The sequence below is a fragment of the Musca autumnalis genome, unplaced genomic scaffold (assembly GCF_047663935.1).
Source record: "Musca autumnalis isolate F117 unplaced genomic scaffold, ASM4766393v1 scaffold_2, whole genome shotgun sequence".
Classification (NCBI taxonomy): Eukaryota; Metazoa; Arthropoda; class Insecta; order Diptera; family Muscidae; genus Musca; species Musca autumnalis.
The window spans coordinates 255,785,070-255,797,392 of NW_027411755.1; the positions used below are offsets into that span (position 1 = coordinate 255,785,070).

Sequence of the window (12,323 nt, forward strand, 5' to 3'; positions counted from 1 at the left end):
CGCCCACGGGTGTGACTTTCGATAAATCTAAATAAATCGATTTTCAAAGAATTTCACTTTTTAAAATTATTTTCCGTGTGGAAAATTCCGAGGGAAATATTCATGATTGCCCTGAATATAAACAATGTTTAATTATTTTAAATTGGATTTCTGAAATTCCACCATTTTTTTATTGTTGTAAAATAATTTCAGCTTAATCTCGACAATTTTTTTCTTAAGAGACCATGTCAATTGTTGTGCAAAAACTTTTTCCCAATTTCCCCCATAATTTTTTTTCTATAGACGGCATCCCTACTTACTTTACACAACAAGGTATGAATGTACCTTATTGTTCCTTCGAATGAACACGATCAACGTGATACAAAAATCCGAAATATTCATGAAATGAATGTCTAAAAAGTGCAACACAACAGATGCAGCTTCTTCGTTTTTTGTTCTTATCTGACATTGTTGAAGAGACCATTTAAAAAAATAAGTAAATCTCATTGTACTTTGCGGTATTTACAATGGCAATTACAGTAAATATTTGTGCGTAGATAAGTAAATGTCGAAGAACAAGAAGAAGAATTGAGTTCATTGGCTCTCATCATGTAAATTGTACATCCGATAGAATGAATAGACGTCCGTCGTCAGTCACAACACAAATGGACAATACAAACGCACTAATGTGGAAGGAACCATAATAAAGAAAAAACAAGTGAGAAAAGGCTATAGTCGGTTAGGGGCCGACTATGTGATACCCTACACCACTACCTCTGTGAATAATCTTTTCACTCGAAAACATTTCTTTTATGGAGATACGAAAGCTTTCACCTATCTGGCCCTTAAAGCAAATGAGTTAAGGCGAACTGAACCAAAATAATTAATATTTAATTTTATATTTGACGACTGTCGACATCACCAACATCAATAGGCTTCTATCTCTGTGAGAAAATTTCGTGATGATCCGATCAAAATTCCGACCTATAGTGTGATTGCAGAAAAAGTGGAAAAAAGGGATGCATTAACGACTATTGCGATATCTCTATTATTTGACTACCTACGCAAACCTACTTTGCATAATTTCAAAGATGGGATCATCTACTTTCTTAGTCAGGCTTTGCTTTTAGAAGGTCCCCAACCAAAGGTGTGATATCCGTCATTATTATTAAAATCGCAAAAATGATAAGTTGGGTTTTATTAGCGACTATTGCGGTATCTTCGTTGTTAGACCACCTACGACAACCTACGTTACATTGTTGTAAAGGTGATATTTTATATATATTGACTTTTTCTCCAAATAAAGTTTTTGCTCATTCCGACTCCTAAATATTATCCGATCATCATCAAAATCAATAGGCCTCTTCCTCTGTGAGACCCTCATTAACCCTCGAAATTTCGTGACGATCCGATCAAAATTGCGCCAAGTAGCGTGATTTCCAAAAAAATGGAAAAATGGGATGTATTATCGAATATTGCGATATCTCCGCTATTTGGTCACCTACGCCAACCTAGTTTGCATCATTGTAAAGGTGGAATCTTCTACTTTCATAGTCAGGCTTTGCTTTTGGAAATTCCCCAGCCAAAGCTGTGATAGTTGTCATTATAACTAAAATCGCAAACATGAACATTTGGGGTTTATTTGCGACTATTGTGATATCTTCGTTGTTTGATCACCTACAGGAACCTACTTTACATCGTTAGAAAGGTGATATTTTCTACTTTCATTGTCAGGTTTTGTTTTTGGTATACCCAGTATAGAAGCTGAGATACTCGCTTTGGAAAAAAACGTTGTCTTTTTATCCACATACGTTTTTTGCCCATTCCGACCCTTAAATATTATCCGACCATCACCAAAATCAATAGGCTTCTTCCCCTCTGGGACCTCCATCAACACCCAAAATTTCGTGACGATCCGATCAAAATTGCGACCTGTAGCGTGATTACAAGGTTTAGATGGACAGACGGACAGACGGACAGACGGACGGACGGACGGACTGACGGACGGACACACATAGCCAGATCGACTCAGCTCATCGAGACATTCATTTTGATATATATAAGTATAGGTCTACGACCATTATTTCGATGCGTTACAAACTTTTTGACCAAACCCAACTTATAATACCCTCCCCACATAGTGGTGTAGGGTATAAAAACAACAACAAAACTGAACAACGTAGTTGAGGAAAATTGCATTCGTTAGATACCACCATCAACAACGGAATAGAACGCAATAAATAGCCTTAAACTTGTCTCTCACTGTCATATATCTGTCAATAATGTGTACAGTGGGTAGGTAGTATGTGCTCACACAGCAGGTCGGTTAGGTCCCCCATTTTTTTCTTTCTCTCTTCTCATTCCATAGATGATGATGATCTCATGTCATAGATTTGTGCCTATGATTTTGGGGTTGATTGTTTGCAAAAATTGCGTCGAATGTATGGATGTCTGTAAAAAAAGCTTTTAGTATGCGACTTAAAAGCTAACCCATATTCTCTTCGTTATGGTCATAGCCAAATAAGGTTATGCTAAATTGAGTCATGGCACAGGTTTCAAAAATGTTACGTAGTGCAAAAAGAAAAGAATACAGTAGGGGTTATTAACGGACGTACACACAACATTGCATGACTTCTTATCGGACCAATCCTAAATGTTAAAAGGTGAAGAATTGTGCACTTTCAATATCTCTAGTTATTTTAAATGAACAGGGAAAAGTTATTAGAACAAAGATTATGTTAATTATTTTTTTCTAATCCCGTCATAAATCAATTTTCCCTCAAAATGTCAATGTCTGTTACTATTATCAAAATAATGTCATTAAAGAAAACATAATTAATTTCTAATAAACACTTGGTGCACATCAGACACTACCCTCACCTAAATGTTTTCAATCAAAATAGAAAATTATCCTATCAATCTTCATGGCAGTAGCTTAGCAGTAAGTATGCAATTCATCAGGAATTTGTTCATTTGTCTACTAAAAAGTGTTTGCGAATGAATGATATCACCTTTCATCATTCCAGCTATTCTTTTTTTTTTTTTTGAGACATTCCAAATGTTGTGCGTGTTTGCATACATTAATTTTGTTGTTTTTTTTTTTTTTTTTGGGCGGTGGAGGGGATTAATCATCACTTAGCGAATAATTATTAAGAAATTAATATATCAACCTGACACAATCAAATCAGAGACATTCAAATGAACGACGACGACATCAATTTGATTTAAATTTATTTATCAAATTTCCCTCTTTTTGTCTTTCTTCTTTCTTTCTTTATATTTTAGCAAACACTGTAACAATTTTGACATACATTTTCACATGTCATGTCTATGTGAATACAAGAACAACATACACCTGTCAAATTATTGCATAATAAATAGAAAATTTTTAAAAGAAATTTTGAGGGAGGGAAAGGGTGAAGGATGAGGACGACGGTGTGAATTCAGCATTTGTGAACATCAAAAATTCATGTATTTGAAAATGAAACGAACGAATGAACATATAAAAACTAAAAAGTTTTTCCTATTCAGGTTTACTTACGTATATAAAAAAAATCCTACTTTGAGACCAATTCCGAATTGATCACAAATATTTGTCCTAAGGATTTTAAGGAAAGCCTGCAGTAAACCGGTAAAACCCGAATACTAATATATGAAATGGCGAAATCAGTAACTTGCATTATAAATACATATGGAAATCACTCAAAATTACAGATCTAAATTTTGGACACCGAGTTTACCTAATGAAGTATAAACGTATACCAGGAGTGCTCAGATTTTGAACAGAGAATATGAAGTCTGAATCTGTGGTTAGTCAGAGACCAAAACAGTTTATTTTCACATTCAAACTCCTCAATAAACGATTGGCAAATATCAGGAAAAGACTAAATGCTTTAAATCAGCACTCTTTCGCGATCGAAAGTCAGGACCGTCGCGAACCAGGAGGACTGTCAATAGGCCGAAGAAGATATAACTAGCTTTTCGAGTCAGAACATTATTGAACAGATTGTTTCCACCGCACACTGGTCGAAACCACTGATCTAGCGGCGCAAAAGTAAAAAAATCAAACTATAAAATATTTTCTATGGTATCGATTACAGACACTCTGCTGACTAACATTTTGTTTTTATTACCTCAATTATTCACTATCAAATACAAGAAATTTTGCTGCACCGGATTAAAAAAAATGCTGGTATATGTTTAATAAATTCGTAATAAAACTAAACAACATTTATTGTTAATTGATAGCGGAGGGTTTGATTTAAATTATAAAAAAATACATTTCTATAGTGTTTTTATGGGTAGTACGCGCTTGTTCCATAGAGTGCATCTTGTAAACTTTGCCGAACTTGGGTCCGATTATTTTTTTGTTAATTAAATTGGAATCTCTGGATACCGAATAACCACATAATGGCTGCAAATATTTGCAAATCTTCTGATAACTGCACTTTTAAAAGATGGGAGTTAGCTTGAAATTAGTACAAATTTAGCTGTGCATTTGTATGGGAGCTACATATATCCAAATATGGACCTATCTTGATAATTTTTTGCAAGGATGAGTTCTGCCCCCGGAGACACTAAATCGTTTAATAAATATGGGATAATAATAATAATTGTTCCACAAACATCCCGTAAGGGACAAGGGAGACTTCTCTCATATGGGATACGAAGTAAAAATTCAACGAATCGGGGGTACCATCAAAGAGGGCTACATCGAAACATTAGATCAATATTGGCAATTTTTTGGAAAAAGATTTTACACACAGTGAGAACACAGAACACAAAATTGCAGCCAAGTCGGTTGGAAAATGTGGTCATTATATTCAAAATAACTTAAATCGAAGGTACCGTTATATAGGGGCTATACCAAAACATTCGCCGATATTGCTCATATTCGGTCCATTGTTACCCACAGACACAGGTCGATAACTCGCTATCGGCGATTATTTTCGATCGCTTTATGTAATATAAATTTTAAATTTTGTCGCAGAGACGACTGACAACGCGACTCGACTTTTGTCGCAATACGGAATAGACCCATTAGATTACACTTTGCAACATTTTTAAGGTGATCTTGTGCAAACAATTCGAACTGAGGATTTTTTGAAAGTACAGACCCAAACGACAAGAAAACCTAGTTGGGTTTTTTTGTGTCAGATCCAGCTCGGATTTTATGGCCCCATCTAAACATGGTTAAATATTGAGTTTTTAAAGAAATTCGGGGCTATATCTCTGAAACCAATGCGAATCTTCTTCTGACCTCTGAAGCAAATTTGTAGATAAGGACAAGAAAGAAATAAATGAACTCGAAAAACTACATTTATTGCCTCAAATTTCAAAATATATGCAAAAATATCACAATTTTTATACATTTCCCACCGTATCTCCAAAACCGTTAATTTTTTCTGAATATTTTCTTTTGGAAAAATATTCCCTGAAATGTTATACACAACTCTTCAGAACATGTCATTGTTGTAAAATGCCTCCATCCCGCTGTTTTCAGCACATTTTTCAACGACGATTTAATAAAAATGTCAATAATGTAGTGAAATCCAAATTGCGAGAATAAACTGTTGGTGTGAACTGTGTTTGAAATACGTGCTGTAAAAGATATGATGCAAAATACCGCTGAAACAACATGAAGTAATCATTTTAGAGTTTCAGAATGTTCTAAAGAATTGTTGAGAACTTTATTTGGAAGATGTTTGCAAAATGTTACTTGGTTCAAATCCCAATAGTTTAGCCGATACTGACCAGAATTTCAGCAATTATGTAAAATTTTCTATATTTTATAGATTTTGATGCCCTAGATGGAGTTTTTCTTATGTGGTTTCTTCAAAAGATAAGTTCTACTAGTTTAGAGCTACAATATTGCTAACGACAGTAAAATTCGTATTCGTTTCTGAGATAAAGGCCTGATAAATGCAAAAAAAGTGTAGATTTAGCCCGGTTTAGATGAGGCCATAAAATCCGAACTGGATCTGACAGGACAAAACCCAACTAGGGTTTTTGTAGTCTAAATATGTACTTTCAAAAAATCCATACTAGAAGTTGTTTGCATTTTCAGTGTTGCATAGTGTTAATATACAATTTTTTCCAATTTTAGCGGAGGAGTTATCACAGCTTTAAGGGTGGAAAACCGCCTGCACAAAGCCATTATAGTCATCCATTTCCATGTTATATGAAAGCCAAAGATGTGGCGAGGTTATTAAGGGGTCGATTATCGATAGCAATTATCGTTGAGTGGAGTTATCAGTTGTCAAATTTCTTTATGTATGGCAACCTTCAATTGAAGTTGCGAATCTAAGTTGACGAACAGGCTATTTTTCAGCAACCAGTTATTTTCAGTTGCAGTGTATATTTTCAAAGAAACAAGAATTAAAATTGAAAGGAAAAAAACATTTTCTTAACAATTGTTGATGATTTGCATGATTAATTTATTTTGTCTATCAAAAATATGGTGAAAATAACAATAAAACAACAGTTTGAAATATTAATTGATAAATTTCCAATGTGCACATGGGTTCCATCAATACAGCCGCCAACACCAGAGAATTTCGTTTTTGAATAAAAATGATTTTTTGTCTTTCTTCCTTTTCCGACAATTTCGAAACGATCCAATTTTGGTACAATTTGTCCTCTATCATGTGGACAACTTCCTTTAATACGTTCGACAATGTAGATTGAACCATGCAATTGTTGTAATCATTGTCATGGGACTTTTGGAAACTTCCCTCCGCAAAAAATCTCAACTCAGCGCACACTTTCAAAAGTGGTGGTATTGCTGTTAATCTGTAACTTACTTTGAAGACATCTTTTAACGTTTCCACAATGTAAACTACGGCATCCTTTTCAATCGAAAATACGCCTTAAATCTAAAATAATTTACTGTTTATACAGATCATTCCAACATGAACTTCAACTTACAGTGCATATGGCAATTCCAATGGATTCGACTTGTCTCTCAAATTTCTTTTAATAGATGCCATGTCCTGTACATTTTCTTCATCATCAAAAAATAATTCTACTGAACTTATCATTTGAAAATAGTTTTTTTTTTTTGCGAATTGTGCCTTTTGGATTTTAGAGTTCACAAGTTTGAAAAAACACTGATCGATAACACGGTTATCGACAACCCAGTTGGGTTTGACACCAATGATACTAAATTTCATCTCAGTTGTGCTAACAATTGACAATGCAACTCAAGTTTAGTGGTAATGCAAAATCGACCCCTAAAAGAGTATGTGTGCCTGATCATCCTAGAATGTAATGCCAATACTCCCCATTTTCTTTGGGGTAGCAGCGATAGAAATCCTTACTGGGATTTTATAGTACCCATTATGTTATTCTATGGCCACTAGAATAACTAGTTATTCTGGAAGTTTAAAAAATAATTTTCTATTTTTAGAACAGTCGAGGAGGAATTTGTTTTCAATTTCAACACATTTCACATTTGTATTTTATTTCGCTCTCTGCTAGATTTGACACACGCTTTGTACCACCGTACTCATAACTTAGTAAGGAGTAATATAATTAGTTATTTTTGTTTACATAACTTTGTAGTGGGCTACATAATGACTAAGGGATCCGAATTTTTCCTGGGAAATATTAGAAGTGAGTCCGTATTCCAGTTTGTAGTAGTCTTTGAAGAAGAACTTCCCAGCAAAATTTAAAGAAAGGTGTCCATGGGATGAGGTGATTTCATGGCATCTTTTGCATTGGTTCAAACGAAGTCGTGAAAGATCCCATCTTTTCATTAGCATTTGAACCAATGCAAAGGAAGTCATGAAAGATCCGATCTTTTCATCAGCATTTGAACCCATTCCACTGATCCGAAAACTCTCTTCGTAATGATAATGTCATTGCAAAGGGTTGGAGAAAATGACATGCCAAAGCATTGGTGAAAATGACATGTCAAAGCATTGGTGTAAATGACATGCTTTGGATCCAAAAAATGAATAGCATCTTTTGGGGTCCACGCTCATATAAAATTCATCGATGAAGATGCTAAAAAGATGAAATGCCAGATCACTTGCACCCATAATTGAATGGCATCTTTGGCATCGAACATTTTGCTGGGTTTAGTGCACTTCGGGGCCCATATATCAGGCAGTATTCGTTTCCGCTAACACAATATAATAGTAATAGACTACCTGCTAATAAAATTGATGAACATGATCAAAGAGGCGAGCCCCCATTTCTTAGAAGTGGATATAATTTAGAGAGTCATTCCTTTCGATAGTAAATGTGTCAATCATCCATTTTGGTAGCATATTTTAGATCTTTTGGTCAAGGTTTGACAGGGAGCATAAACTAGCCCACGAAAAAACGTATCGTTGTTATTAGAAGTCTATCTTCCATGAAAATTTCAAAATAATCCTCGAAAAGCATTTAAATACTTAAGCGAACATTTTTAACTTTTGTGAAGGAGATACCGGAAGTAGTTTTTCTATATAGTTTATCTTCGAACTTGATTCAAGTTTCATGGTTGGGCCAATATAAATTACACTTTTCGATAAACATCATGCATTATTATCCTTGAAAACAGAATCACAAGGAATACTTTCGGTAAAACTTCCAAAAACGATCCCCGAACAGCCCTTAAACTGCTCTTAAGAGAACGTTTAGACATTTTATGAGGAAAGTACACAAAGGAAGGTTGTCAGATATAGACCTCCTTTTTACGATGTCAAAGTATCGGCCAAACTGGATACTCTGGATACTGAATACTTGAGTTAATACTGAGAGCGTTTCTTAAAACATGCTTCAACAAAAGAAAACGATCCGAGACAAACCTTAAACTTTCGAGAAAATTTTGTGTGGAAGGTACCTTAAGAACTGGACCAATAGACCCTAATCAAACCTATGTCTATATCTATGTATACAAGCATGATTAGGATGAGTAATTTGACAAAAACATTGCAGAATGATAATAACTGTCACAGAGTCCTTACCTAAAATTAGGAAACAATCTCTCCAAACAGTTCAGTGCCAAATGAGGTCATGCGAAATGGAAAAATTGAACCTTCAACATATTGTTTATAGTTTTTTTTTATGAGTAGATCTTCATTTTCATACCCAAAAAAACTTTTCCATGCCCATAATATTTCCTTTTTTACCAGAGATGAAATAAATTCACACGAATCTTAAAGCGGCTAAATCATTCTTGATTCACAATCAAAATACTGTTGATCATCAAACTGTAATGCCATCGTCCCTTTTCCAGATGAAAATTTGAAGATTTCGAAAGAACTTCTCAGGCCGAAAATTCATAATTTTTTACAACTTTTTTTTAGATATTTTGGCGTATAAGAGCCAAACCATTAAGATTTTCAATCCAATACTAAACAAACATTGTAGCCAAGACAATAGTTAAGAACTATAGTACATCGCAAAAGCATTGGAATGCTCTTTCAGGCAGTTTTGTCCTTGTAAAAGTGCAAATTTTTCGTGAAAAAAATGTGAATTTTCAAAATAGTCGACCATGAAAAAGATTTTATTAAGTAATATGATCAGAGAAAATACAGCCCGAGATAGCAGCTACAACAAAGACAATTTAAAAAAAATGCAAGTAATTAATTTCAAATAAAATAATTCGAATTACAAATGGAATAATTCAAATTTCAAATGAAATAATTCGAATTACAAATGAAATAATTCGAATTACAATAAGAAATTGAATTTGAATTGTCCCAATTTGAACTTCAATGTCTCAAAAATGGTAAAACCTACGAAAATACCGTAAAGGTGAATCTTGTAGAGAATTTTCATAGCTACAATATTTTCTTCAGTCTCATTTTGATAGGAATTACGGTTTCTAAGCAAAATAGTGAAAACCTAAACAACCCCTAAAATGTCAACTTGAATCGCGATTTATTTAAAAATAAAAAGCGCTCCGGCGATTTTTTTTGTTTTTTGATTTTTCTGATCTATGAACATTGTAGTTTCAGAATCCGCAAAAACTTCCCAGGTGTAAGCACCTTTCATTTAAATTTGATTCAAGAGCACCGTGGGTGTAGAAGAATTTTGGAATGTAAGGAAATGTAGAAAAGACCAAAAGAATTGGCTCGAATTTTCTGTTATAAGTTTACAGCCATACTTTTTTCTTTTATTGTCATTTTCCACATTTCATTCTAAAGATTAATTGTTTAGAAAATATTCTTAAAATTTGTGACAAGTGATTGGTAATATAAAATGTGCCTCCGAGTCCATGAGTACACACATGTCTGCCAAAACAAATATACCTATATACATTTATTCTTATATTGCCCCCTAGCAAGTATATTGTATAAAAACACCGACATAATTACATATTATTTGAGAAGGCAAAGAAAAAGAAAATTTCACTAAAAGACAAAGAAACCACAAAAAAACACAAGAGAAGAAATTCAAAGAAACAGAAAAAAGTACTTACACGATTCACGATTTAATGGCATATCTTTGAGTTCCGACAAGATTGCCAAAATTTCGTTGATTTGTTCAAAGGCAGCCATTTTTATGTTTTATTTTTAATAATATTTTTTATGGTAACTGTTTTTGTTTGATTTTTCTAATGAATAAATTTGACACTTATTAAAGAAAAAATGTGGAAAATTTTCTTTATTTTTTAAAAAAACTAATAAAAAATATTTTAAATTCCGTAATGAACCGAACCGAATGCAACTGCAGTCTTTAAGCGTTTTAAAGTAACTGTTATTTAAATGTTGATTACTAATCAAATTTGAGGGGTTTGCGGAGAGAGAATGTTGGCAAGCAGGCAGCTAGACAGGCAGGCAAAACAATAAATTCACACTTTGCCCACAAAAAAAGGTTTGTTATCAGGATAGAACACTGTTTACATTTGCTGAGGGTAAAAGAGGTAATTGTTGTTGCTATTATTCTCATCATTATCCGCAAAAAGATAATAATGGATTTATTTTTCTTCTCAGTCTGTGGTTTATGTAAACAAGTAAAAGGCAAATAAAATTTGACCCAGCCAAAGTCTGCCGGCCGCCTTGGTTTGTAGGTAAAAATAAAAATTTGAAAATATTCCAAATTGGTTTTTATTATCACAAATGAAGAGCAAATATTTATTATATAATTTTAAAAATTTTCGGAGAGTGCATATTTGCTGCAGAAACCCATTACTCAAATTTGATTAAAATCAAGCGGGTCTGAAAACACTTTGCTGAAATTTTGCAGAGAGATATATTTTGGAATTTTTGTCGATAAAATTGTCAATAATGTTGATTTTTTGTTTTTTAATGTATTTTGACCCCCACCTTTTGGTGGAACACAAAAAATTTACACAAAATCGAAATTCGTTTCGTTTATTATTTTTCTTTTTTTTTTCTAAAAAAAAGCAAAGAAAGAGTTCTCGAAAACCGTGTGCGTCGTTTACGGTATACGACAAACTGAAGGGACGAATTGCCTATAAACTACAAAAATACACAATGGTGATCGGAAAAGACAGCATCCGAGACACATTCAACAGAAAAAAAGTACGTGTACTGACGCTGATGCCGAAAAAAAGAAAACTATTTTTGCTTTGGGGTTTTTTCTTCTCGCTTTCGTTGTTAAGAAGGAGCCTGCTCCGCTCAAGAAGGCGACATAGTGAGGAAAAAACTTAAAAACAACAATAAAAATAAATTTTCAAAAAAAAAAATCAGTCTGCCAGCCAGAAAATAGTATGAAAGAAGACATATCCGTATTGCACAAAAAAACATTTACGACAAGAGGTTCTAAGAGTCCAATCAACTTAACGATCGTCGGACCAACGGACCAACCATTTCACCCAGTGTCTGTTTGGTTGGGGCGACCACCACCAACAGCATGGCCGCCATCCCACCGTTCGTTGTCTTGTCGTCGCACATTCATTCATGTATCACAGAGGGGGAAAAGAATTTTCGTTTTTCTTTTTTGGCTGAAACCCCAAATAACACAAAATTGGATAGACGACAATTTGTAAATTTGTTTTAAATTTAATTTTTCTTAAGTACCAACGCAGTGTTTTTTTATTATTTCATAAATTATGTTTGTTGTTGTTTTCACGAAAGAAATGACACGTTTTCTTTTAAAAAATTAAAAGCACGCCGTAAAGTTTCCGTTTTAAAGTACACCTATGACCGCCTACTCTCTTCCAACAACTGCAGCAGCGTAATTGATTTTTTAGAACATTCAATTCAATTTCAATTTTTTTACTCTTAAGTTTTGTTGTTAAGTTGTTGCTTCTCTTTTGTTTTTGTTGCTGTTGTTGGTTTTATTTCATCATCATCAAATGATCATTGTTTCAGTCAGCCGTCGATATAATAAGAGCATTGTATGGAAATTTTGGTAAATTTTTAATTAACACATACATTGAGAGT

The 12,323-nt window shown here is 33.7% G+C and overlaps 1 protein-coding gene across 31 annotated transcripts in view; it reads right to left on the minus strand.

Annotated features, from left to right (window-relative positions):
- The window catches only part of Rtnl1 (reticulon), a 113,500-nt gene that overhangs the window by 33,877 nt on the left and 67,300 nt on the right, over positions 1-12,323 (minus strand). The window contains exons 1-3 of one of the 31 annotated variants that reach the window (XM_073971585.1): positions 11,958-12,108; positions 10,633-10,648; positions 10,394-10,528 (exon numbers count right to left, since the gene is read on the minus strand). The exons of 6 other annotated variants lie outside the window; for them this stretch is intronic. In XM_073971585.1, coding sequence (XP_073827686.1) covers positions 10,394-10,472 — 79 coding nt within the window. In that variant the 5' untranslated portion in view covers positions 10,473-10,528; positions 10,633-10,648; positions 11,958-12,108. Of the gene's footprint in view, positions 1-10,393; positions 10,595-10,632; positions 10,669-11,106; positions 11,660-11,744; positions 12,164-12,323 lie in introns of those variants that run through there. 24 more of the 31 variants (XM_073971577.1, XM_073971584.1, XM_073971576.1 and 21 more) reach the window with 24 other exon arrangements.